Genomic DNA, 26,498 nt, shown 5'->3' with positions numbered 1-26,498 from the left:
TGATGTTATTGTCAAGAAACGTTACTTTCTAGAAAAGTAATTGTGATATGAAATATATAATATTTTGAAAGTAAGTTACCCAACATTGAAGAAGAGTAATATTATTCTACAATTCTACATTTATATTAATGTCTGTAATGTGCCTTTATTTTTACTTGCTGGATTTCTGTCTTTTGAGTATTAGTAAAAAAAATTATAGTATAAATGGCAATAGGAAACTGCAAAATAGGGCTTTCAGAGGAATTCATAGTAACATTTATTTTTTTTTTGTTGTAAATCAAATAATTTTTTGTACTAAATCAAATCATTTCGATGTGCTTTAATGAAATAAAACCATTTCATTTTTCCTCAGTGCTTTTTTTCCTGTTGCATCTAGCAAGCTTGTTGGAAAGCTGCTCTACGACCAGAACGCTGAGCAAAGGCAGCTACATTTTTCACAATTAAGTTTTTATTTTTTTCTTTAGCTTTCCCCTTTGTTAGATGTGGAGTTTGCTGGCTGGCACTGAAAGCGGCTGGCCAGCATTGTTTACCGGGGCCTGTTAGAGTGGCCGGCAGTCAATGCCGAGCCTCTGAGAGAGCCAGGTGCTCCTGTTTGCTGCTAAATCAATAGCTCATTCTGCCAGGGAGAGAAGCAACGGGCTAAATGGGGCTCACCACCCTTGACCTGCTCTCTCATTTCTGCTCTTTATGATCTCTGGAATGGCTCAGTTTTTCCTTTCCTCTTGTCTCGACTCATTCTCTCTTTGTCTCGTACACTAAAGCCTCTGAGCTTTGTTAACATTTTGCAGGTATCGTTAAAAGCTTCCAGAAGGCGCGTTTAGATCACAAAGGTTTGAATATTTATACATATTAATCCTTCTCTTTTTTTCCTTACGCTTTTAGTCACAACACAAAGACCACCACCTGGCTGGATCCCCGTCTTGCCAAGAAAGCCAAGCCTCCAGAGAAATGCGACGAAGGAGGTGAGTTTTTACATCACACGTTTTTGCATCCTCCCTTTCGACGTAGTAGTCTGCTCACGATCAGAGCCTCTCGGGATGGGGTGCAGGCCGACAGGAAGAGGCCGAGCAGTCGAGCGGTCCTGTTCAAGGCCTCGCCGGTGACACAGCACAAACCTCCAGTCTGTCTGTCTTCCCCTAACAGCTTCCATGGACGCATGCAGAGAGCTAATCAGTGCAGCATCTCTCAAAAGGCAATTTTCTCCTGCCCTCTCTTGCGTAAAGACCCCCTCTGCTCTGCATGTGTTGTGTCAGACAGTAATGGAAAGTCGGGATGTTGCACACGTACAGTAAACGCCAGCAGAGAGACAGAGGATTTGTTATTAGGAACGTGTGAACTTTAAAAGGCATTCTTGCTCATTTTGATGTAGAAAGGATATCCACTGTGCACATTTCCAAAACGGAAACCTCCCCTGGAGAACACAGAGGCAGAATACGGGACTGAAAACGTTTTCTTTATAGAGTGGGGAACATGCTGGGACTCAATTTAGTCTGGAAAAATAAGGATCTGATATAAGTTAACTTAGTTTCAGCTCTTGATTGGAATGCAATCCAAAATAAGTTAAATAAACATCTTTAAATGAATGTATTTGCCCTTCATTTAAGGACGGAAATTAGATGATCTACCAGTGGAATGAGTATTTCTGCCCTTAGAATATTATATTTAGATAGTATGTATTTGAAATAAGATAGTGGAGTTGTTGTTTTAAAGATATATCATCTTATTCTATTAGCAAATTGTCTTAATTACCTGATCAAATCAAGAATTTCCAAAAATTCTTTTACAGTGTGGACCGTCTATCCTTCCGGCTGTCTGTCTGTTACACCTCTATTCAGATGACATATATACATGTATTGGGACTGATGCATTATCTCTACCTGTTTCTTCTCCTCCCCCCCAGAGCTGCCCTACGGGTGGGAGAGGATTGAGGACCCCCAGTTTGGCACCTACTACGTGGAGTGAGTAAACCCTGTTCTGTTCTTTAGGATGCCCACTGGGCTGCAGCTGTGAAATAAGCTCAATGCAGATGAAATGGCAAACAGTATGCTCTGATTCTGACTTTTTATGAAAAGCTGCACCAGAATGGATCCTTTACAGCTGTTTTTTCCCCCAAAAATAGGTTGTCTCCTCTTGCTTTAGATTGTTTGGGTTGTTTTAATATTTTTAGCTATAAAATCTGCACACAAGGGTATATCGTTATGTTATGCTGTTTTTCAAACTTCAGGTTCCCACAGGTCTACAGGGAACAATAATGCACAATTTTACTTTGGAGCTTTGTCTCTGTATGCGGAGGAGAGGATCTGGAGGATATAACACACAATGAAGGTTTGGGGGTCCCAAAGAGGGAAAAACAAAGAGACTCCATTCTGATGGAGAGTGTAAACAAGAGGACTTTGTTTCATTTTAGTCCCATTACTGCGTACAAAGAGGCAGAGACGTGTGGGCACGGGGGAAATCATCACGCCGGGTTATGCAGGAGGGTCACTGAGAGGCGTTCGCTCCTCCGCCGCCGTCCTCTTTGTCTGGCTATTTTTTATTCCAAATAAACGACCACGATGTGACACCAAGTCCAATTATTCCCTGAATCGCGAGGCGTGTCGAAGAGAGAGTGAGAAAGTGAAATGGTGAACTGGGAAATGACAGAAACAGGAGTGTGTGTGTGTGTGGGGGGGGTGTTTATCTCCTCAGACTTAATGGGCTGGGCATCTCAGTGTATGAGTCATACGCAGCGAGAGCGCTTTGTGTTGAAGGCGCACACACATTGTATACCGTCAGCCTCTCAGCATGTGAAGGATTCACCAAGCAGTGTCATGGCTGGGATTTCTGCTCATTATGCAGATGAGCTACAGCCGTTTTAACAATGAAGCACACCAGGTTTTAATTTTCGGTTTTTACATGACAGAAACATTCAATTTAACCCCAGGTGTAGAAAAAAAACCCCACAAGAAATGAATGTAAGAAAACCTGGGTGTAACTCTGATGGTGCTGCCTCTCGTCTAACTGGTTCACATTGAGCAGATGAATCACAGCCCTGTTTCCTCCTCTGGATGTAGCTCTATGCTCCCACTTAAATGGTCTTGATTAACTAAAGATCAGCAGAACCTCTTTATAAAAGCAGGAGTTTTTCACTTTTCTTAATTTACTGTAATCATGAACATATGCCTCAACAAAATGCTGAGTCACTAAGGCGGTCTAAGAGAAACGACAGTTGATTAATCTGGGATTATAAGAGTCATTTATTTTTTTTCCATAAACTCACTCTGTTTTGCAAAGCCACATCTGAGGTAGAAATCTTAGGGGGGAAAATGCACAGGGCTATGTTATTATCTGCCCCATACCTGTGCTTCAGAAAGCCGCAATTAATGGCGAAAACTTGTGTTTTAAGCCTGAGGTCCATCTTTTCAACTATTTCCTCTTTTTGCCACTTAGCAACCATAAAGCAATAAAGCTAAACTATATTAATCAACTGTTTGTGATGGATTTGCAACACATATTATAAGGATAAGGGCTGAATGATTTTGCGAAAAATTTGAATAGCGATCATTTTCAGCCAATTTTGAAATTGCGATTTCTTTTTGATTTTCCTTAGCGTGAAAATCACCTTAAAAGTTTGACTTAGACTTTAGATAGATTTTATTTGTCATTTTGTTTACACAAGTGTGAAACAAAAAGAAATTTCGTTTGAAAACAGTTCACTGTACAATTTCATCTTTTTAAAAGTGCAGCCTTGAAAAATAGTAAAAATGACTGTAAATTTACAGTTATAACATTTTTTTAATAAAAAAAGTTAATAAAAGTTTGCTTGTCCAAAGTCTGTACTCTAACCTTTGTGTGTATAAGTGCTTACTTCTACTTGCATGCATGGATTTGCGTGCTAGCTACAAATCCCACTCTCTTTCTGTGTGGTGACAAACCCACTCAAACAGTATTACCACTACATACGGGGCTGGAGTGAAAAAAAACTGTCTTACTCCTGTTAAATGTAATGTTGTAAAAATCGAGAGTCTCAGCGATTTGTGATTTGCTTTTTGTTAAATTGAAATTATATCACACATGCAATTAATTTCTCAGCCCTAATCAGGATGGAGGAACACAGCAGACAGTTTAGGGATAATATTAGGAAGGAGTTTAGTTTTTAAAGTCATATTGATTGCTTTTAACATCACTTTTATGGGTTCTATTTCAAAATATTTGGTTAAACTTTGGCATTGTTCTCCATTAATGTTCTCCATTAAAAATGTGGGTTTTTATCTATTTAGCAAATAGGGATGGGCTGAAATGTGAGTCTCTCATTGAGTAGCCAGCCATAAATATTTCCCAAAGCATTGCAGCTTAGCTTTAATTAAAGCAAAACAAGACTGTTTCTAAGAAAACTGAGCTTTAATGCCAATATGCATCATACTTATCAGATATTTATTTGGGAAAGGCTGATATTTTTTTGCTTCCACCTCGGAGTCACAGACCAGTTTCTGTTGGTCTACCACACAACAGTTTAACAAAATACATTCAATATTGTGGTTGTAAGATGGCCGATGGGAAAATAAAATTACAAAGGGGAATTATATGTAGAGCTTCGGCACGATGCTGAATCTTCCAGGAAATTACAGCCCATTCGGCAGGAGGTTTCTGATCATCTTGAAATCATTCAGCTCATCTGTAATGAAATCTGCCCACATCAGTGCCTCTTGTCCACCTCCTTGGCGCCTCATTTAAGGTCAGAACAGTTTGTTCTCAGGCCAAATGTCTGCCTGTCATTCCAGTTTTTTATATTAAGTTCTTTTTGGCGTGTTTTACTCTCTTAGCTGCTCGGGTTATATAATATTTCCACCAGATTTGGCAGAACTTTTCATTTTTCGCAAATTGGCCAATATTCTTTTTTTTTTTTTTTTTTTTATTGCCAAAGCTTATATCTGTATATTACCCCCTGTATGTATATTTTCATGTTTTAAATCTGCTTCGACCATTTTCTAAAAGGGAAAATGAATTAAAAAAAGGAATTTTATATTTACTTCAAGAAGGCCACATCGACTTTAGCACAAAGCTTCATTTTCTTCCCTAAAGCTGATTAAATCATTTTTCAGTGATCAAACAAAGCGTGTTTGACTTTTTGATCCAACATGTTTGGGTTTGCAGGTCACATGTTCAGAAATGTGAAAGCATGCCCAGCAGGAAACGCCCCACTCAGTTTTTTCCCAGTCAAATCAGAGCTTTGCATCAATAGCAGAGAGCAGCAACAACACTGACGTGCCATGTGTAGAAAGACCAAATATAGGCCTTAGATTAAGATCTGTGAAATGAAGCTTGTTCTAAAATGTCAGCATTTTGTTTTGTTGAGGTTCTTGTAACTTAGTATTGTTTTTATTTACATTTGCAGTCACATCAACCAGAAGACACAGTTTGAGAATCCAGTGATGGAGGCAAAGAGGAAGCAGAGTGGCGACACGTCCACTGCAGCGCAGCCGCCAGCGGCCGCACCCTCAGGTGAAACTCTCAGGAGCAAAACGCTGACAGTTTATTTACACCGAGAAACAATCTTCTGTCAGATGAAACCTTTGTCCTTTTGAAAGAGGAAAATCCACAAGAATTAGATACAGTACGAGTCAATGCTTTTGGAAATCGTCCAGCGGAACCCCTGGTTATATATTCAAATCTAGTGAAAATGAAAATTTAAATACAGAGCTTAGAAAGGAAACTTAAGTTGTTCTCATATGCATCTTGATCTTAAAATGACAGGACTATAAACTGCTCTAGAGCACCATTTCCTAAGGCTTTAAACCCGATCGAATATAAATACACTAATTATTTAAAGTATGGGCAACGATTGATGAAATATTTTACTCTACTTATAAAGACATAAATATGCTCTTTAATACCTCTCAAAAAATAGAACCGGTAAGGAATTGATACAAAATAAATCTGGATGTAATTACTCTACACTAATTACTAATTATCTTTAAGATACTGTTTCATTTCTACAACTTTTACAGAAGAAAAGTTGGAGTTTCTAAGTTTTCCTTGCTGTAAAGTCACATCTCCTGTGTATTTCCTTGTCTTTTTTTTTATTTTATTTATTTATTATTATTCTTTTTCCAGTGTCCTGTATGACGATGTGGCAATAAGAATAATTGTCAAAAAAAGAGCCCAACAGATTTTGCTTTCACAAGTGGAGCAGTACGGCTATCGCCATAGTGTTCGGCTTGATTTATGCATATAAATTGCTTTATTATAATTATGCAGGGAGTATTACAGATTATATGGACACTGCAATGTAAGTAGAACAGGAAAAGAAAAACAGAAAAAAAGGAGAAAAGATGAAAGAAAGAGGAGATAAAAGAGAGATAACGATAAGACGTTTTCAGTCTGCTTTATCACCTGCAAAGAGATGTAAAAAGAACAGCACAACCAACAGATATAGTATAAGAGATACAATAAAGTAACACCTTGATACGATCGCTGAAGTATAAGTTGTATTATTTAATCTAACATGTATTTCCTTGTCTTTTAAATGAGGGAGACCGAGTTGAAGTCATAAGTAGGATTTGCGTCTGCTTATAGCCCCCTGTTGGTCTGAGAGTCCCAAGGGTTGGGAATGACAGACATGAGGAAAGATTTTACTTAGGGTGCACCGATTCATCCGCCGGCTGACTGGTTAGCCGATACTTGGATGTAAAGCCCATCTACTTCTGCAATGCTTTTAAAAACCACCGACTGTAATTCTCCAAACCTTGATTTATATTTTAGATCAGTTATTTAACAGGTTTTAACAGTTTTACTTGGACTGGGTTTTCCTTTTTTTCCAAGATAAGACTGAAATATAGAAGATGTCTTACGTTTTTACAGCAACTGACAGTGCTTGTTATAAAAGAAGAGTATTGGTCATACACGGAAAACACACATCAGGCTTTTTAATTATAGTTATCTTGATCATCCGTAAACCTGCAATCAGTGCACCCTTAAAATTTACATATGCATGAGTTTTAAGGAAGACTCGTAATTTTTTTAAAGTTATGTTAACAGACCAATATTTGTTGCTAATTTAACCATTTCTGCATGTCTGCTGAGTTGAGAGACTCGTTTCTTGCACAGTTTTGCTAAAATTCAATCAACCATTATTTCTTTTTTAATTAACAATGACTTTGGCCCCCCAAATTAAACCATGCTCAGGGGCTCGTGCAACCTTGGTTTGCCCCTTGCTGCATGTATTTATGGATTATTACCCTTCTGTTTAATTAAGCATTTACTATGGGCTGTGGCTCTACAGGCTTTGTCAAAGATGCATAAATCCTTCCCTGTTTTTCTGCTGAAAACATCAGCTGCAGTAGATTTACTTTCTTCCAGGAAACTATTAGAGATCCTCAAGGTGTACTTTAGTTGTTGTTTTTTTTACTTTAGCTGCTAGGGTTCATAATGTAATGGCTTAAGCTTGTAGTCACTGAGATGTGAGAACTTGGCAGGATTTGCTGTAAGTCTGTAGCATCATTCATGCCTGTGGTCCATAATAACATCCTGCATGGACGACGGCATTGCTAACACAGATGTTCCCGCCTTACACCTCCTATAACACCCTCTATATTTGTTATCCAAACACTGGGGGTCTTTTCATCATCTGCTTTAGGATGAAATGACTTTCTGAAGGATGTTCTAATGGTTGGCGGGCTGCTGATAAACAGCTTATAGCCTTGGAAGCTATGATATTCAATTTGAATAATGAAACGCCGCTTCGCCGGCCGGCAGAATTTATTTTGACAAGTAGATTGGGAATAGGGACGGCACTGAGGTCTCTTTGAGCGCGGCTTTAGCCACCTGTCATTCACATCCGCTTAGAGATTTCTTCAGACCAGAGAAAAGGTTCCTGCGAAGAGGAATGGCAGTGCAGAGCGGTAACTGCAGTTGTGTGTGACTTATCATCATAAATTGCTTTTCTGCTGGGCCGTCTGCTCATCATGTCCCACATGCGGCGAATGCTGCAGCCTGACTGATATAATCACCGGCCGCACCGTAATGGCTGGACTCTGATAAATGGAGGCCCCATGATGTAAAAAGCAGCTGAAGTTATTACAGCCCTCCGAGTGTGCGTACACAGAGCATGTCTGCATTAGTATTCAAGCTGGCCTCCGTATTTTAGACACCCCTCGGACAGATCCGTCGGCCTCAGTCTGCTGCGTTCAGATCCAACCTCCCTCTGCTGCATGTGTGTCGGCCAAGCCGCCCCCAGCTCTAACTGCCCACCCCTGCACCTTCCCACCCTTGTTAATGAGAATTAATGGCCAGTGTGAACATGTGTGAGGTGGCTCCCGAGCGCAGTTTTGACGAGCCTGACCTGTCAGACAATGGCGATGGAGCACAGGAGCAGAGCCCGGCGCTGTGTTCCGGCCGTAATTACAGCACTGACAATCCTGTCAGATATTTCACATAATCACCCCCCCCACCCCACCCCTGAGAAAACAGGCTGTCCCATTGTGGCCCAGGGCTTAATCTGCGCCGTGTAAACATAGCTTTGGTGTGTCGCCTCCGCTTTCCGACTAAGTTTCTGTCCATGCTGCTTTAATGGGGATCATTTAGGAAATAGTTGCCTTTTTTCTGGCTCAGCGTGTGAAAATCTCTTACCTGCAGCAGACATGTTTTAACAATCATCAAAATGAACTGTAAGGCTTGTAGGGCTTATTTCAGGGTCTGCACCATCTTAAGTCTATAGAATTTTTTGAAAAATCCTATATCTTTTGAATGTCTACTCACCATTCTAGGACATATGATAAATATCTAACATTTTTTACGTGGGTTTGAGGATGAAACCTGCATATTTTGGCTGTTAGTGAAACATCCATCCTTCTTACCGTTCAACCATCATCTGGCTTGAAAGATAGAGGACTGCAATTTACAAATGGAAAACGTATAGGTAGCCCTCATTAGTATTTGCGTCTCTTCTTTTCTTTTTAAAAGCAGTCGCATTCATAAGCCAATTGAGATGCACTTATGCAAATCAAAATCCCATGACACTGCAAAGCTGGGAGAGCGGTGTGGGAGGCAAGGAGGACTACTTTCTGCACTGGCTCTGTAATGAGATTGATGTTGAGCTGTCTATCAGTGAGGGAACCTGGCAGGGGCGAAGTGCGGCCTGCGGGGACCCAGCAAATAACTCAAACTCTCACAGGGGAGGGGAGGCTTGGATTTAGTTAGAAGTCACCTCTCTGTGTCAGGGCTAGCTCTATTTCTTTCTGGCTCATCAATTCTTTCCTTTACCCTCTCTATAGCTTAATATAACTTGTTTTCTTATTTCTTTCAAGTCGATATGATCATTAACTTGCACCACGGAGGAAAATTGCTATAAGAAGTTTTCAGAAAACATCTTTTACATATTTATGTCTGCAATGAAGTGTACAGTAGTGTTGGGGAGCAGTTTATTTACATTCTGCTAGGAAGATGAACAGGAACTGCTTATTAATTTGGGGCATTTAAAGATTCAGTGTTGAGTTTTCTGGCATCCAAACGAGGTGAAAGACTGTGTGTAATACAGAGCAGTCTGAGAGATTTGGATAAAGGTTCTTCAGCGCCCAGATTGTGAAGCACACACTGGTGGGACATCTGACCATCCCGCTCTTTAGAAATTCGAACAGTTCCATGCACAGACCTGATTCTTTATCTTAGTCTATACAATTTGAATTGGTAAATTGTTCGGTTCTTTGAAGAAGCTTACAGTTGGATTACATCTTTTTTTCTGACCCCAGTTTTAATGTGTGTTTGATGTTTTGCTGGAGCAATATTTATTATTCTGTTATCTAGATTTGAAGGTGAGCTGGTGAATTTGGATGAAGTTTTTCCTTTTTAAACCTCTGCTGCTGAAACAGACCCTCAGCATGATTCAGTCACCATCATGCTTGACATTTGAAAAGATGTTGTCAGGATTAAACACCTCCACTTTACTCCTCCTCCCAAATTTGGATAAATATTCAAGTCATTATTTTCTGACGAGAGCTGCTTCCTTGGATCATCACCTACTCTGTCCAAGTTTGACCCTTGGTGGTTCACAACTTGTTCCTACTTCTCTCGGCCAAATCCTTAGTTTGGTTTACATAATTTCACCTCTGTATTCAGACAGTTTAAAAACAGACTTTAAACAGACTAATTAAATGCATTAATCAGACTAACAAAAAACATTAAACTGACAACAGACTTTAAACAGACTAACAAAATGTTTTAATCAGACTGACAAAAATCTTTACAGACTGACAACATGCTTTAAACAGACTAACATCAGACTTTAAACAGGCTTACATGCCTTCAACAGACTTTAAACAGCCTAAACGCAGGCTTTAAACAGAGTCACAACTGAATAACAGACTTTAAACAGGCTTACATTCTTTAAACTGACTGACAACATCTTTTAAACAGGCTGACAACAGTGTGTCAACCTGTTTAAAGTCTGTTCTCAATGTTGTTTATTCTTTTGTCACTCTGTTGTCAGTCTGTAAGTTTGTTTAGGCTGTTGTCAGCCTGTTGTAAGCCTGTTTTGAGCCTGTATAAAGTCTGTTGTTACTCTGTTTAGTCTGTTATCAGCCTTTTGTCAGACTGTGTAGCCTTTTTCTGTTGTGAGTCTGTTTTCTGACTGTTTTCAGTCTGTCAGCCTGACTGTAATGGGCCCTATATTAACCCTTAGATTTGTATTCACCATCCTCAGAAAACATATTTGCATACATTGAAAACCTGTTTAAACTAGCTCTGCCATGTTTGACAGGAAAAATGTCTGAATATTCAGCCAGAGTTATACTAGAACCACATTCATAACTTCTAAGAGTTTAGTGATATCTTTATACTACATAGTCTTTCTCCATAACTCAATCAAAAATATCTAAGGTCTGTTGGTATGTATGTTAGCCTGATAAGGGTTTGAAACTTTGCAAATAAATGTCTTGTCTTCCAAGTTGGATAATGGTCCAGAAATAAGTGAAACATTTTTAAATCAAGTGTATTTAATCTTAATTTGAGTATGTAAATAAGATGATTAGCCAATGTAATGAGTATTTTTACTTTTAATATAAGATGATTGGATAATATTTGCTTGAAATAAGTCAATGCAATTGTTTTTTTTCTAATTTAAATATCACTTTTCTTGTTCCATTGGCAAAGGGTCTCACTTACCTCAATTCCAGAAAAAAATGCACTTATTTTAGGAAAAAAATACCTATTTAGATTTAAATTTTTTGCAGCGTGCAAGATTCCTCTTTTATTAAAAACCTATATTGAGTTGATGTTATACAACCATTCCAGATAAAAGCTGAAAGTGTCAAAAAAAAGGTTATGACATTCACGCTGAAACATGTCCATAGACTTTTCCTGCTCCCCGTCCTATTGTTTGCAGGCAGACGATGTCTAAAACAGTTTGAGATTTTGCATTAACTGGATGTTTACCGGCTTTGCATAGATTTTCAGGTTTTGTGACCAAGATTGTTTTTTGAGCTCACCTTAAAACTGAAAGGAGGGTTATTAGATTGTTTTTATAATTCCTCTCAGTGAGTGATGTGCTGTCAGGCAGGTTTTCACTGCTTGAATCTGATTATGCAGAAAATAGATGGAAGATTAAGGAGAAGCTTATAATTTTCTCTTCATATCTGATGTTTGTTTTCATTTACAAAAACCCGCTGTGGCTTTGGAGTATTAATTTTCAAGAACCTAATTTTAAACTGAATTTAACTAATAAAAACTGCAATGAGTTTTTACAATTTTTAAGGAGCTAAATTTCAGATCTGCAAAACGGATCTTAAAATAAGTAAACATTTGTTTAAAAGAGGTTAATGGCTCCTAGTTTGAGTGGGTAAGTTAGATGATCTTCCAATTAAATTAATACGTTTGCACTTTAAAAAGATATTTAGATATTATGCTTTTAAACTGCGATAATAGTTTTTTTTCTGGAATGTTTAGCTCAAACAAATTACAATTTCATCTGTTGCATTTTGTTTTCCTCTTAACTAACCATAAAACTTTAAAAAAGCATTACTATTTTAAATTATTTTGAATAGTAAATGCAGCAATTGAATGGTTTTTGATAAGCCATACTACATTTGGTTGATATTATTTTCTCTATCTATAAAAGTGTTCTTTACAAGCAGTTGAAAATAAACATATATTAAAAATGAAAGGGGATGTTTTTACATAAAGCAAATTCTGAAGTATTGAGATATGTGACATTTAAAAATAATGTGTTCCAAAGCTGTTTTTTGGGGGGATTTGATCTGATAAGACTGTAACCTTAGAATGAGGTGAAAGTTTTTTTATAATCTTTGTGCAGGAATTATGTTAAGTTCCCTACCCCACTGCTCCTCTGTAGGAGGAAGCTGGACATGGGGTGTTTAATGCAGAAGGATTTCAAAACATTGAGACATTTTGAGTCAGTCAGTACAAAATTGATGCATCCATTAATAAGATGATTCTCAGGATGGAATTTGTAGGATGATGATGAGGAGTAACAAAGTCTTAAAGTGTGTATCAGCTAAAGCCCTTGCTCCAGTTTTACTACAACAGCAGGAGTCTTAATTTATAAAGCAATTAAAAAGTGTGCTTAAAGGAAACGTTGATGGAACAAACTGGGAAAACATGCCTCCTTCCCGTTATGTTTGAGTCATCTGGAGCAAACTATATCTAAAGGAGACTATTGAGATTTTCAATAAATAATGTCACCTTTTTAATTTACCATCATGTGTTTTCCATTCTACCCTGTATTTCTACAGAAGAGGAGCCTGCCAGAGGACTGCGTGGTTTCACACGAGACCCTTCTCAGCTACAGGGCTCCATCCTGCAGACATCACTGAAAAAAAGCCCTCTGGGATTTGGGTTCACCATCATTGGAGGAGACCGACCGGATGAGTTCCTTCAGGTCAAAAATGTCCTTCCTGACGGGCCTGCTGCACATGACAACAAGATCGCTCCAGGTAACCTTCCTTACAGCCATAATGATGCTCTATGAGTTCTGGAGAGCAGAGATTTAACAGTTAGAGATCAGAAAGGTCCTTGATGCCTTAATGAGACATTCAGAGTTTAAAATGTTTTAATTGGGGTCCATGTGCTTGCTCAACACAAGGGTACCACAAGACTTGAGTACCATGATCTGGAGATTTGACTTAAAAAGAAATAATTAATAGAAGAAAGAAATAAAGTCTTGTGACCTGACTCAAACTTTAAGACCATTAGCTTGGGACTTATTTGGACGTTTAACTTTTTTACGTTACTGCAAAAACTGATCTAAAAATAGGTTAAAAAATTCTTTTAAAAATTTGACTTTGATGTTGAACAGGTAAATGGGATGATCTGCCATTGGATGGAGTATTTTTGACAAAATAGTATAATCTGTTATATATATATATATATAGACTGTATATATATATATATATATATATATATATAGACTGTATATATATATATATAGACTAAAAAGATCAGCTTCAATTCATTCTGAACAGGTCACTGTTTTCTGTTGCTCTTTTAAATAAGATATATGAAAAATACATTATTATAATTATATATATTTACTGTGAATGATGACTTTAACAAATCCACTGCAAAAAGGGAAGTATAAGTAAATTTTTCTTTAAACTGTTATATTTTCCCTTGATTAGTAATAGAATACGATAATTTACACTTAAAATAAGAAAGAACACAACCTAGTTATCTTATTTCAAGTGCATAATATCTAATTATCTTACTTTGAATGCAAAAAATACTCTTTCCATTCTACTTAAATAAAGGGAAATACACATTTCTCTGGAAAGTTGTACTTGTTTTTCGATCAATCTTTGCTGTGTACAATAAGATCAAGTTGTGTTTATATGACTTGTACACTATTTACTCAACCTTCATGTTGAGCACAGGAAAACATTTGGAAAGAAAGCAAAGCAACCTCACTGAATGTCACATTGCTTAATCAAATAAGGCGGTGTTATGATCAGCGATACAGGCAAGAATTCATCAATAAAACGTGCATCCAGTTTATAGCTGACAGTCAGATTTTATATGCAAACATAAATTAGTCTGAATTAGCCTGTAGGCTGGCTGACTTGTGAAGGTTGTTGGGTGTGCTCTACATGAGCGCTTCAGGAATATCTTAAGTGAACCGTGTTGTAATGTTTTGGCATGAATAAGGTGGGATTCTCACCAGGAGACCCTTTTTATTATCTGTGTATGGACATTTTGATCACATGTAGGGCGACTGAGGTAATTCGAATGAGTGGTGTGCAAAAAGCCTTCAGGATTCACATAACATTAACATCGATCGCCAGGCAAGTACTGCAGCTGAAAATCAACGAGGAACAGAGAAAGTAATTATTTTCACTCTCTCATTTCCCTGGAGATGGAGGGTAATTGACTGTACCAAAAGATGAATGTAATTAATTTCATTAGGTTTTAACAGCGATCTGGAACAACTTCCTGTTGCTTTCTAACACCTTGGACCTGCCGCATTCATCCAGGCCAGGATGTGATGCGTTGGTGCTCTCTGCGGGTTTATTTCAGTTGTCTTAGGGGATGATTTTACATAAAACACTGGAGTAACGTGTGATGAGTCAGAGCCAACATGTTAGTTTATGGAGTTAATTTAAGGAGTGCAACTTTAGCTTTGTTTGCTTGAGGGAGGTATTGATTGTGTAGGTGAGCTGGATCTTCTTCTGGGCTTTTAGCCAACTGCCCGTCAGCATTTCAGCTGTTTTAAAAGGGCAAAGGTTGCTGGGATTCCAGCTTTTATAGGGAGATCAAGGTGGAAAACTAAAGGATGTCACTGATCTTGTTCGGTTTTACACTTTCCTTCCTCCTGCTTCTGTATTCAAGTTATGCACTACTTACACATGTTGCTGCTTAGGAAAAAAATTTTTACGACAAATAGCAGCACAAAGTGGACCATAGTTTGGTAGTGAAGGGAGTATTAAACATGGTATTCAAAATAACAAATGCAATTCTTAAATCTTTCTCCATTTGTATAAAGCTTCCTTAATAATTCCTAGTCATATACGCTTTCCACATAGATATAATGTTTGCCACTGCAAAAATAACCTAAAAATGAGTAAAGATTTCTTAAAATGAGAGTATTTACCGTTAATTAGAGCAGGTAAATAAGATGATCTGCCAATGGAAAGAGTATTTTTACCCTTAAAATAAGATTATTAAATATGATGTACTTAAATGACAGACTTGAGCAGTTTTTTCCTCATTCTAAATGTAAATTATCTATCCCATTGGCAAAGTGTGTCACATACCTGCTCAATTAAAGAAAAATGCAACCATTTTACGAAAATGTAATTACTTAGATTTAAATTTTTTGCAATTTGTCCATGAAAAAAATGAGATATTGGATTTAAATCATCCATTTTCCATCTAGGTCATGATGGTCTCTTGAAGCCAGGCTGTCCATGTTGGTGGACCGACATGTTTTATAGGTTTCTAGTTGCTCCAGATGGCTTTAATTTGTGTGGTGGGTTGAACAGAGTTTTGTTAAAACCAAGTCCTAGTTTCAGTTGCTCCACAGCCCTCATGATGCTGTTCATTTACTATTATTCTCTGACAAAGCACCTGTAGATCCAAAAAGACTCAATTGGCCTGTATTTAGAGGTATCAGGGCGAAGAGAACTGAAAGACATCTATTGTACAGTTTTTAATAATTTTTTATCTGTGAAATATATAAAAAAAAAAACCTTGAAGACATGATAATGTCATACAATGTGGTCATTGATAGCGGCCATTAAAATACTTTGGAGCTTCTAGTAAGCAGCTGAAATCGGTAATGATTAAATAAAGTGTTAAGGTATTCGCAGTAGTAGTTTTATAAAATCCATCTTGTTTTTCTTCTAGGTGACGTCATTGTGGACATTAATGGGGCTTGCGTGCTGGGGAAGACTCACGCCGATGTGGTGCAGATGTTCCAGTCCATCCCAATCAACCAGTACGTGGACCTGGTTTTGTGTAGAGGCTACCCTCTGCCAGAAGAGTCCAACAGCAGCGACGCATCAGCCATGCTCAACGCCTCCAAGGAAGCTTCCCCCTCTCCATCCTCCTCCACCACACCCCAGGACCACCATTTTACAGCCCCAGATGGAGGAACCCTCTCTCGGCCAACTGCCACCCTGCCACCAATGAGCAACGGAGGACGCCACCATCACCATCCTCACCCAGCCCACAATCACGAAGGCCCTGACCCCACCCTGTTACAGCCAGAATTGGTGAGCGTACCCTTGGTGAAAGGGCCGGGGGGCTTCGGCTTCGCCATCGCCGACTGCCCCCTGGGACAGAAGGTGAAGATGATCCTGGATGCCCAATGGTGTCGAGGTTTGCTGAAGGGGGACGTCATTAAGGAAATCAACAGGCAGAACGTCCAAACGCTGAGTCACACTCAGGTGGTGGACATCCTCAAAGATCTACCAGTGGGCAGCGAGGTCAACGTTCTGGTGCTTAGAGGAGGTGAGTGGGTGTAAACATCTGGAAAGAGCTCCAACAGGCTTTGAAATCTTAATGAATGTTAATCTACAACCTTTCTGTTCAGACAGTAAACAGGTAATTATGGTCTAAAGACTAAAAGGCTTATTCTTATGTTTCTCGTGTTTATGACACATTTTTCTGTCATCAAAGCGAAAACAACAAACTAAATTCCCTGCCTGCTTTTAAAATGAAATCCTGATGGGACGCCAATGTTATCCCTCCTGATGACTGAGATCCATCAGCTGTAGAGGAGGTGAAGGTTCCTGAGTCTCTGTACACTGTTTTTGATTCTAAACGACAGGATGGATAGTGCACTGCCCGCCTTTCTTGAACAAACTGACTCTCACAGTATTTAATAAAGCAATTTCACGCTCTGGTCCACGCCAGCTTTGCATCATCCAGTGTGAACCTTCCCAAACAGGGAAACCGGTGAGCGGTGTTGGGATACAGGGGTGGGTAAGATGGCAGCTTCAGTGATCCACTTCCTACCGTGAGAGAAAGAAAGAGCAGGCAGGAGACTCAGAGCGTGGTGGGTAATCACCGCCTGTCTTCTTGCTTCATGCTTTCCCTGATGTGAAGGGCGGGTTCCTTTTTTTTTTTTTATTTTGGCTTTGCTGCAGTGCAGTATAGCCCAGATTCTGGAGATCAGCGCTGCACCCACATATCAGATGCACTCAGCCGGGTTGGGCTCTGTGCTCCCCAGGGTTTGTCATCTATCTGCAATAATCGCACATGTGCATATGCTGCGGATGTGTCACAACTTTAAGTAGGAAAGGATCACAGCTTTTCCCAAAATCAAAGAAGAAATGCAGCTTAGGTTCCTCACAGGTTCCCTTAAGGGTTGGATTAGCATTGGCTTCAGCTTCAAGGAGCAGTCAGAACTACAGATGATGGAACAAAAATGAGGGACTTATGAAAGTTTGAACCCTGAAAATGAAGCTCAAAAACATATTCACATCCTATCAGGTTAATATCAGTGGAATTTATTGGGATTTTCTAGCCCAACACAAAATAGTGAACAATTATAAGGAGATTGATGCATGGTTTTAAAAGGGATTTACAATATAACTTAAAAAAGCATGAAATTAATTAGTTATGTCACAGAAACACCATTAGCTGCAGAATCAGCTGCAAGTCAGTCAGCGTTAAACAAGTAGAGGCTGAAGGATTTACTCAAGCTCAGTCAAATTGGATGCTACCACATGTGGACATTTGTTTTCTACCCTTTGCACAGATTCTTTCTTGGACTAAGGTCTGCTAGAGAAAAACATTTTGCATAAAAAAAGCCTAAAAAGTTCAACATGAATGAATAAGTTCAATTCAGACAGATTGGTGAAAAAATTAGAAATTTATAGCATGCAAACATTATGTAAAATTTAGGACATATATGATGTTTTATTGCAAATGTCTGGCGACCTGTCCAGGTTGGACCCTGCCTTTCGCTCATAGAGTGCTGGAGATGGGTACCATCCCCTCCGTGACCCTGATGGATGAAGCAGGAGACGACTGATAGATGATTATATTATTTATATAAATTATTGTTTATGTCTAAAAAGGGAGACTTATTTAATCGCCTTCCCATAGTCCTTAACATCAACAATCTTACTGATTTCTACTTATGTTTTAATAAAATAAAATCTTTAACTATCTGTGGAGGAAAAAAGTAATGCAGATGTGCAGACTGAGGGAAGCAGATGGAATATTAACATACATTAATTAGCTTTTGGAACAAAGGAACACGCAGCAGAGCAGCGGAGGCAGGGAATCCAAATTAGTCCAAGCATAAATCCACACCTCAATAGTTCAACGGTGTAAATGAATGGGTGGGAATAAACAGGCATCTGGTGAACCAAATGAGCAAGGTGGATTAACTCTAAGCAGAAAACATTATGTCCAAAATTTTAAAGAAAGGAATGTAAAGAAGCTGATTTAGACTAAAAAAACAAAACAATTACTAATAATCCAAATAAAACCCCTGATTGATGACAGAAACTGAGCAGCTTTAGAGCTGCAGGGTTAAATTCATGGCAACAGGTGGCTGGTTTCACCCAGAGTGGGGTGGGTGTTTTTTCCCACGGCTCCAGGTCTCCCTAGGCCCTCCCCTAAAAGCTACACATAAAACATCAATGATATTTGAGGCTACTGCCCCCTGCTGGTTATTTTATACATTGCCTTACACAGTCCTCCCGTTTCAAGACTCAAAGAGCAAACCAGAGAAATGTTTGTGAAAGCAAAAGGTGAGAACAGAGGAAGTGTGGGATTCCACTAAAGAACAAACTAATACTAGTATGATTTTAACATTTTAACATTTGATGTGTTCTTAAATGTGTAACAGCAGATGTTTGCAATCTTTTATTTGCATTTAACCTTCAATTTAACTTCTCTGTCGACAGGTCAGACGTCTCCGGTGAAATCTCTAAAACCTGTAAGTAAAGCAGCTTTTAACCATTTTCTGTTAAGTAATAGATGACATGTTTCCTACTGTATTATAAAACAAAAAACCTTTTTCATTTGTTTATTTTTTATTTTTTTATAATTGTTGTTTTATTTGTCAGTTTTTCCTTTGCCTCTCCTCCCACAAGCAGCACTGTATTAATCAGGCTGCCCGCATTAGCCAGCCTGTTATTTCTGGAGCTGCGTGTGGGTAAACACACCAGATCTGTACAAACAGCAAACTTAACATCCCCCTGAGTTTGGGTGTTGTAAGATGATCTGCCTCATTCAACAGCTTGTTCCTGCGTTGCTCCTCCATGCTTGTGGTGCACCTTGAAATCAGAGAGGCAGAAACAGGCTTACTCACTCTGCTTTGTTAGTGAAACACAGCCAAAATAGCACATCCTAACAGAATAATGCATAATAAGTGAATCCATCTCAAATTCGCCTGTTATGATATGAATCACTGAGATGATTATTGTCGCTGCTACTCATAATAAATGTACACATTCCAAGTAATCCTAAAATGTGCCATTACTAATGGATGTTTTTCCCACCTGAGGAAATGCATGTTTGTAAATCTTTTGTTTTGCAGTCCCCAGCTACCATGCCTCACCCTGCATCCCAGCAGGCTTCACACTCTGTCCCCCAGCAACAGCCCCACGCTGCCTCCCAGCTCGCCGTGCAGCAGCGGCCGGAAATGACGAACAGCGCAGAGGCCCTCAGTCAGCCAGAGGTGCCCTCCAACACCAACGCCCTCCGCTCATCTTCTCCTAAACCGGACCCATCTGAGCTCTACCTCAAGTCCAGAGCTATCTTAGACAGCAAACGTAAGTTTATTTATTACAGAACTAGTCCAGCTCTTTAGGCTCCAGATTTATATTTTTCAAAAGAATACAAATTTCTCATAAAGGTTAGTGAGAACAAATAAACAGTTTTCATCCTTTCTGCTCAGAGCGGGTACTAATTATTTATATTTTTAGTCGTTTCTGTAAATTTGCGCTTCCCTGCAAACTGATTGCTGAGTTCACATGTAAAGTTGTCCTTTACTTCTTCTGTTAGCTTATAACTCATCTAACACGGCAGTATTTATATCTCTCTACCTTACTCAGTTGAATAACATGCTTCTGTCATTTTGCACTCTAATGTTGCTGCCATTTTCAAATATCCATTACTATAAAAATATCTATTGCGGTATATTGGTTATTTATTCTCCAGGTGCACAGTATTTATATTGTTAAACCACTTTACAGTACATTATTTTATTGTTTATCTTTTAACTCTTCAGTATTATATTATTCTTATACATTTTTCTAAGGTCCACATCTGTGTGACCATTTTGCCTATAATCTTTTTGCTACTGTAAACACCAGAATTTCCCCATTGTGGGACAATAGAGAGATTTTCTATTCTATTCTAAAGATTTGAGTTTCTTTGTGTATTCTCTAGAGAGTTTACATCATTTCCTTAATTATGACATTTGTAAAAGACTGTTAAAATGTCATAGTTAAGGAAGTTCCATGATAAAGCAAAATCAAAGCTCAGAAAATAGCAGCTTGGTTTTACTCCACCAATTATCCTTCTTGTAACCTGCTGGAAGTCTTGCTCTCTCTTGCCGTCTCACAGCTGAGGACATTTTTGTTTTCTTTTAACTTGCCTCTTAGATCTTCATGCTTCCTTGTATCTCGTTTTTACACACCACTGATCATTAAATAACTTTGTTTTAGTCACTGTACCTGGTAGTAAAAGCTTCACTCATTACAGAGTTTCCTAGTGATAATGCCACCTGTGGCCAAAACAGAGAACTACAAACATTGCCATTGAATATTTGCTTTTCCTTTCTTTAGCTATTAATACCAAGGACCTGGATGTGTTCATTAAAAGAAACCAGGAGTCGGGTTTTGGCTTCAGAGTCCTGGGTGGAGAGGGACCGGACCAACCAGTGAGTTACGCTGCCCAATCACATAGATGACCATGTGCATATTTATTCCACACAGGGGAGACTCAATTATGTGGGATAATGGGAAGTTAAAAACTGGATATAGGGTATTGAGTAATCTAAGCAGAAATTTGCAGTCTTTTGATTCCAGTTTTATTCCTCACATTAGTCAATCAGAGTGCCTTCTCCTGCTCAGATAAGTTTTTCCTCTCCAGGTGTACATTGGTGCAATTGTGCCGCTCGGAGCAGCCGAGAAGGATGGGCGACTGCGGGCCGGAGATGAGCTGCTCTGCATAGATGGCTTTCCCGTTAAGGGGAAATCCCACAAACAAGTGCTGGAACTGATGACCAATGCTGCCCGGAACGGCCAAGTCATGCTGACTGTCCGCAGGAAGCTGGCATACACAGGTAGGTCTGCTGTGCGGATAATCAGCTCTGCATTCCTCGCAGGGCACTCGCAGCACAGTTTCTTCATCTCCTCCTTTGCCTTAGATCAGCATGCTGGAGGAGAACCTCAGGGAGAAGGCTTTGATGTGGGATTTGCTCGGTAATCCTCTAAATTTGCTCTGGGTGACTTCCCTGTTAAAAAAAAATTGGAATAAATGAGGTTCGATTAAAAAGATGACTTTCTGCTTTGCATGCAATTTCCCTACCTTTGTGGAAGAAGCGCATTTAATTTGATTTCATTAAAAGATATTGAAAGCATTTTATGAGAAGTTGAAAAGAAGATGGTTGCTTTGTTATAACGTTAAAAAGCCGGGCTGATTTACATCTCAAAGTGTTTTCTTAAAGTGCTTTTGCAGCAGCTCATACCTCCTGCTGAATAAAGGCCGGTTTAAACCCAATAATAGCCTCTTTAGCCTTAGCAGGAGCATTGTTATGATGACTGAGCAGAAAATAAGCATCTTTCATGAAGACATTGTGCTTTTATAACTGAGTTTTTCAAAAAATGACTAGCCTGATTAAAATCACAAAACAAGCATTGAATAAAAAGTGTCTGAGGTGAATCATGATCTCATTTTAAATGGCTGTGGTCTATTTAGACAGCTAGTAAAAATGCCGGTTAATTTTTTTTCTCTTTCAAATACATAACATTTTTTAAGACTTATTCACTACTTAAAAGAAACTACATGAATTGGTTTGTAAAATATATTACAAATAATATATATATTATTGTTGCTGCAATGTGCAACATATCATCTTCAGGCAATTTAAAATGAAAAACCTATCAGATCATCCGGTCAGATTGGTTCAAAATTTTCAAAGGAAAACCAGCTGCACTGCAAAAAAAATTTAAATCCAAATAAGTAATTTTTTCTTAAAATAAGTGCATTTTGTCTTGAAATGAGGAGTTAAGTGAAATACGTTGCCAATGTAACAAGATAATTTACATTTGAAATAAGAAAAAGCAGCTGCATTGTCTAATTACAAGCGCATATTATCTAATTATCTTATTTTAAGAGTAAAAACACTCATTCAATTGGCAAATCATATTATTTATCTACTAAAATTTAGGGTAAATACACTTGATTTTATAAATATTTACTTATTTCTAGATAGTTTTTGCAGTGTGATTGCATCAACTTATAAACTCAAAAGCAATCCCTCACACCAAGAATGCATGTGGCAACAGGGGAGAGGAAAACTCCCTTTTAACAGGAAGAAACCTCCAGCAGAAGCAGCCTCACTGTGAGTGGCCATCTGCTGATGCTGACATGGGGTTCAAGGAGAAAGAAGCAGACTCAAAAAGGGAGCATAGAAGCACTGATTCTTAGATACTATTCTAACATTTCTATGTTAGAAAATGTAACAGTGATCTAGCTCCATAGTTGGCTCTGTTTGTCAAAGAAAGCCAGTTTCTTGTCAAAGGGATGAAATAGAGCACATAAAGTTATTCACAGTAAAAGCCAAGCCCATCGGTTTGCCTAGGAGGAAAAGAGAGCTTAACAGTAAAAACAGGCCAAGCTCCAACATCTACAAACAAAAGTGTCGATGACAGCTACCCAGCTGATATTCCTCTCTATGATGGTATTGCCTGTGTAAACAAACCAGCCAGATGTTTGGGGATATTCAACATGTCACATTGATGGTTTTGGTTATCTTGAGAATACTGTTTTACATTAACAGCATTTTTTACATTACATCTGAATATGAAAATAGGAAATCTGAAGGAACTGTGTATACATTTTATTCACTACAATGAATTTTTTGGGGGGTTTTTTGCAGATAAATTTCACTGATGATTCATATTTTCTGTTAATATGTGTGTACTATTTCCCATCCATAGGATCAACACACATTGTAAAGTCACATACAATCTTCTTAAGGATTATTTTAGAATACTGGGAACAATTTCTCTTTAAACTGACATTAAACATCATTCATTTTTGTATTTAATTATTCTTCAGAGGGTGGCGAGGAGGAAGAGAGCGGTCAGCAGCCTCAGCAGCTGTCCTCGGCTCTGATCAACAGCTCTCCTAAGGTGCCTCGCGTTGAGCCGCCAAACACCATCCAGCCTGCTCAGCTCTCCAGACCAGAGAGCTTTGATGTCACCCTGCAGCGCAAAGACAACGAAGGCTTTGGTTTTGTCATCCTCACATCAAAGAACAAGCCCCCACCTGGAGGTCTGAAGCAAACACAGTCACAAACCAAATATGATTACCTATTTTTACCGATCAATTTTAGAATTGGTGCAAATAAATAAAAGCAGTACACATAGCCTCACAGCCAATCCTCTGGATCAGGAAGTGTTAAGGAGTTTAAAGCACTCATATTCAATTGATTTTTAAAACAAAGGTTTGCACCAAAGACACCTAACAATACACACAGATCCATTTCTTATCTATTTATATAAATTGGCAATCCCAATTCACATCATTTCAGCTAAAGACAATTATGGCATATCATCACTGATTCCTTTACCAGCACTTGATTTGGGTTTATAGTCACCAGGAATAATTGTAGAGAAGCAGTATGTCTTCAGGGTAGTTTTAGTAACTTTTTGTCTGTTATTATCTAAGGTAGGTAGAGCACTTTGATATTGAATAGAAGAGACCCCAAGGTGGAGCCTTGAGGAACCCCATATTTGATTATTGTTGTCTCTGATATGAAGTTACCTACTAAGACAAAATAGTCCCTGTTTTTCAAGTAGGATTCAAACCATGGATCAACAGCATTGATCAACTGCTGCTCTGTTGATTTCATTGAACACCTTGACAAGAGATGTCTCAGTATATAAACCTGGCTGGATGACATTGATTCAATCTGTTTGCACTTTAGAGGAAAAATCGTTCCACTTTACTGAATACTTGGTGAGGAATATCCTTAAAGTCTTAATTTCTCTTTCCTTTATGCTTTTTGCAGTCATACCTCACAAAATCGGTCGTATTATCGAAGGCAGCCCCACAGACCGTATAGGCCGCATGAATGTCGGGGACCGCATCTCTGCTGTTAACGGACAGTCCATCATGGAGCTGTCGCATAATGATATTGTCCAGCTCATAAAGGAAGCCGGCAACACGGTTACCCTGACTGTTGTGCCTGAAGACGGTAAGGAAGCCTGACTCTGGTTTCTCCACCTATCATTCAGGAGAGCGTCCCGTTTTTAACAGCAATGTTCATGCCTCCTCTGTCCGTACAGACGGTGCTCCTCCATCTGGAACCAACTCAGTAAAGCACAGTCCTTCAGCCATGCATAGAGCCATGGGCCAACAGCTTCCCAGTCATCTAGACAGGTACAGTAAAACATACAGCACTAAACAAATGACTTTATCAAAGATCAAGTGCTAATACTGTAATTAAGAAGCTTTTTTCATATTTTAAACATGTATAAGATTTTGCATTTTGCCACCTTTAAATACTTAAATACCAACATTTCATTTCTGTAAAGTGATTTCTAGTCAGCCATAACCTTTTTAAAAAAAAAATAATTTAGGTAGTATAATTCAAAATTAATGATCAGGCTCTGTGTGTTACACATGAAGTAACCCACAGATACCGGAGGCAAGGTTAGCTTGCTGCTTTTAAAAGGACGGAATTTTACTGACATATATTCCAGGTCTGGTTAAGTGTCTAGGGGAAAAAAAAAAAAAGTAGTCTTTCGAGTTTTTCTCTTTATTTCCTTGTCAGAGACCAGTATCTATTCATCCAATAGTGAGCACTTTACCTAAATCAGTTTGGATTGGTTGATACCATCGCATTTCAATATCAATATAAATAAAATTAAAAGCCCCAGAAAGACTGCCAAGAAGGCCTACAACAGATTCCTTCACAAACCAGTGATTCAATTATTTTGATAAAAGTATTTGCTTTATTCAATTCAATTTCAATTCAGTTTATTTATATAGCGCTAATTCACGGCACAAGTCATCTCAAGGCACTTTACAGTTCAACCAGACCATACAGTCAAATTGATTCAAAATTTTTTATCTAAGGAAAACCAGTTGATTGCATCGACTCATTGACTCAAATGCAATCCCTCACACTAAGCATGCTTGTAGTGACAGTGGAGAGGAAAAACCCCCTTTTAACAGGAAGAAACCTCCAGCAGAACCAGGCTCAGGGTGAGCAGCCATCATTTACCAACATTTATAAAATAATATCATTTGCTTTATAAAACAAAACACATAAAACAGCCAACATTAGTTAGGGATAAGAGCTGTAATCATAAGCTATATAATACATTGGATAATATATATAATACATAATGGATACATAATGGATATTTCATATGATTGTTTTTTAATAGATTTTTAATAGATTGCTTTTTAATAGATGGATATTTCATATGATTGTTTTTTAATAGAATGATATTGAGATCTATTTTGATAAATACTTATTGTCCAACCCAGTCCAGCCATATATGTACACGCTGATTTAGCATATCAGCACTAGTCATTGGCATTTTTCTGTTTTGTTTTTATTATTTTTATTCCTACTTAAATTGCTCTTTTTTCTATTTTCTTTTATCTGCTGGCACAGCATTAGGTAATTTCTAACAAAAATAATCCACCTCAGGTTATTGTAAAGTTTTCTGGCAAAATCTGCCAGCATTTTTTTTTTTTTTTCAGACGTTGATGGCTTCTGTCATCTTGTATAAATTCCTTTCATCCACTGGGGAATTGATTGATTGTTTTTGTTCCTATTTAAATTGTGACTTTATGCTTTAATAAGTATGTTCAACTTGAAAACCCTCAAACTGCATTTATAAATATGAATAATCTTTATAAAGCCTATCTGAGCTGTAAAAATTAAAGCTTTTATATGATTTTAATGGGAGAGGATGAGAAAGTATGCAGTGTGAAAGCAAATATACTCAATATAATCCTGAAATATATTCATTATCTGTACAAAGAAAGAGGAGTTCTCTGTAACAACTAGGCCAATACTCAGCAACAGAATCGTTCGAGCAACCCAACTGTTCATACGCCCACACTATGAGACGGTCCACTGCAGGTTCTTCCACATGAAATCACAAATAACCTCCCATAGTCACAGAGCTCCTCTGGCTCTGCACTGCCGTGGGGCCCATTATCATCTCCTGTGGCCTGCACACTCCTTGTTACCAAAGAGCACAGAAAATCCCCCTGTGGTCTCCCTTTGGATGGAGGTGAGCAAAAGCCAAAGGATTAATGAAGAGGCCTGCTTCCTTTTTGAGTTTTCTTCACGCAAGATT

At 38.4% G+C, this 26,498-nt stretch overlaps 1 protein-coding gene across 3 annotated transcripts in view; it reads left to right on the top strand.

Moving 5' to 3' along the window:
• Positions 1–26,498, top strand: part of LOC107091967 (membrane-associated guanylate kinase, WW and PDZ domain-containing protein 3-like) — a 179,321-nt gene that overhangs the window by 143,538 nt on the left and 9,285 nt on the right. For all 3 annotated transcript variants that reach the window (XM_015386231.1, XM_015386222.1, XM_015386240.1), the window contains 12 exons: positions 883–962; positions 1,901–1,958; positions 5,375–5,481; positions 12,723–12,923; positions 15,829–16,434; positions 18,846–18,877; positions 19,481–19,715; positions 20,733–20,827; positions 21,040–21,232; positions 23,233–23,448; positions 24,188–24,373; positions 24,465–24,558. In XM_015386231.1, coding sequence (XP_015241717.1) covers positions 883–962; positions 1,901–1,958; positions 5,375–5,481; positions 12,723–12,923; positions 15,829–16,434; positions 18,846–18,877; positions 19,481–19,715; positions 20,733–20,827; positions 21,040–21,232; positions 23,233–23,448; positions 24,188–24,373; positions 24,465–24,558 — 2,103 coding nt within the window. The remainder of the gene's footprint in view (positions 1–882; positions 963–1,900; positions 1,959–5,374; positions 5,482–12,722; positions 12,924–15,828; positions 16,435–18,845; positions 18,878–19,480; positions 19,716–20,732; positions 20,828–21,039; positions 21,233–23,232; positions 23,449–24,187; positions 24,374–24,464; positions 24,559–26,498) is intronic.

Source organism: Cyprinodon variegatus, unplaced genomic scaffold (assembly GCF_000732505.1).
Source record: "Cyprinodon variegatus isolate N-32 unplaced genomic scaffold, C_variegatus-1.0 Scaffold16, whole genome shotgun sequence".
Taxonomy (NCBI): Eukaryota; Metazoa; Chordata; class Actinopteri; order Cyprinodontiformes; family Cyprinodontidae; genus Cyprinodon; species Cyprinodon variegatus.
This window is presented reverse-complemented; position numbering and strand designations above follow the sequence as displayed.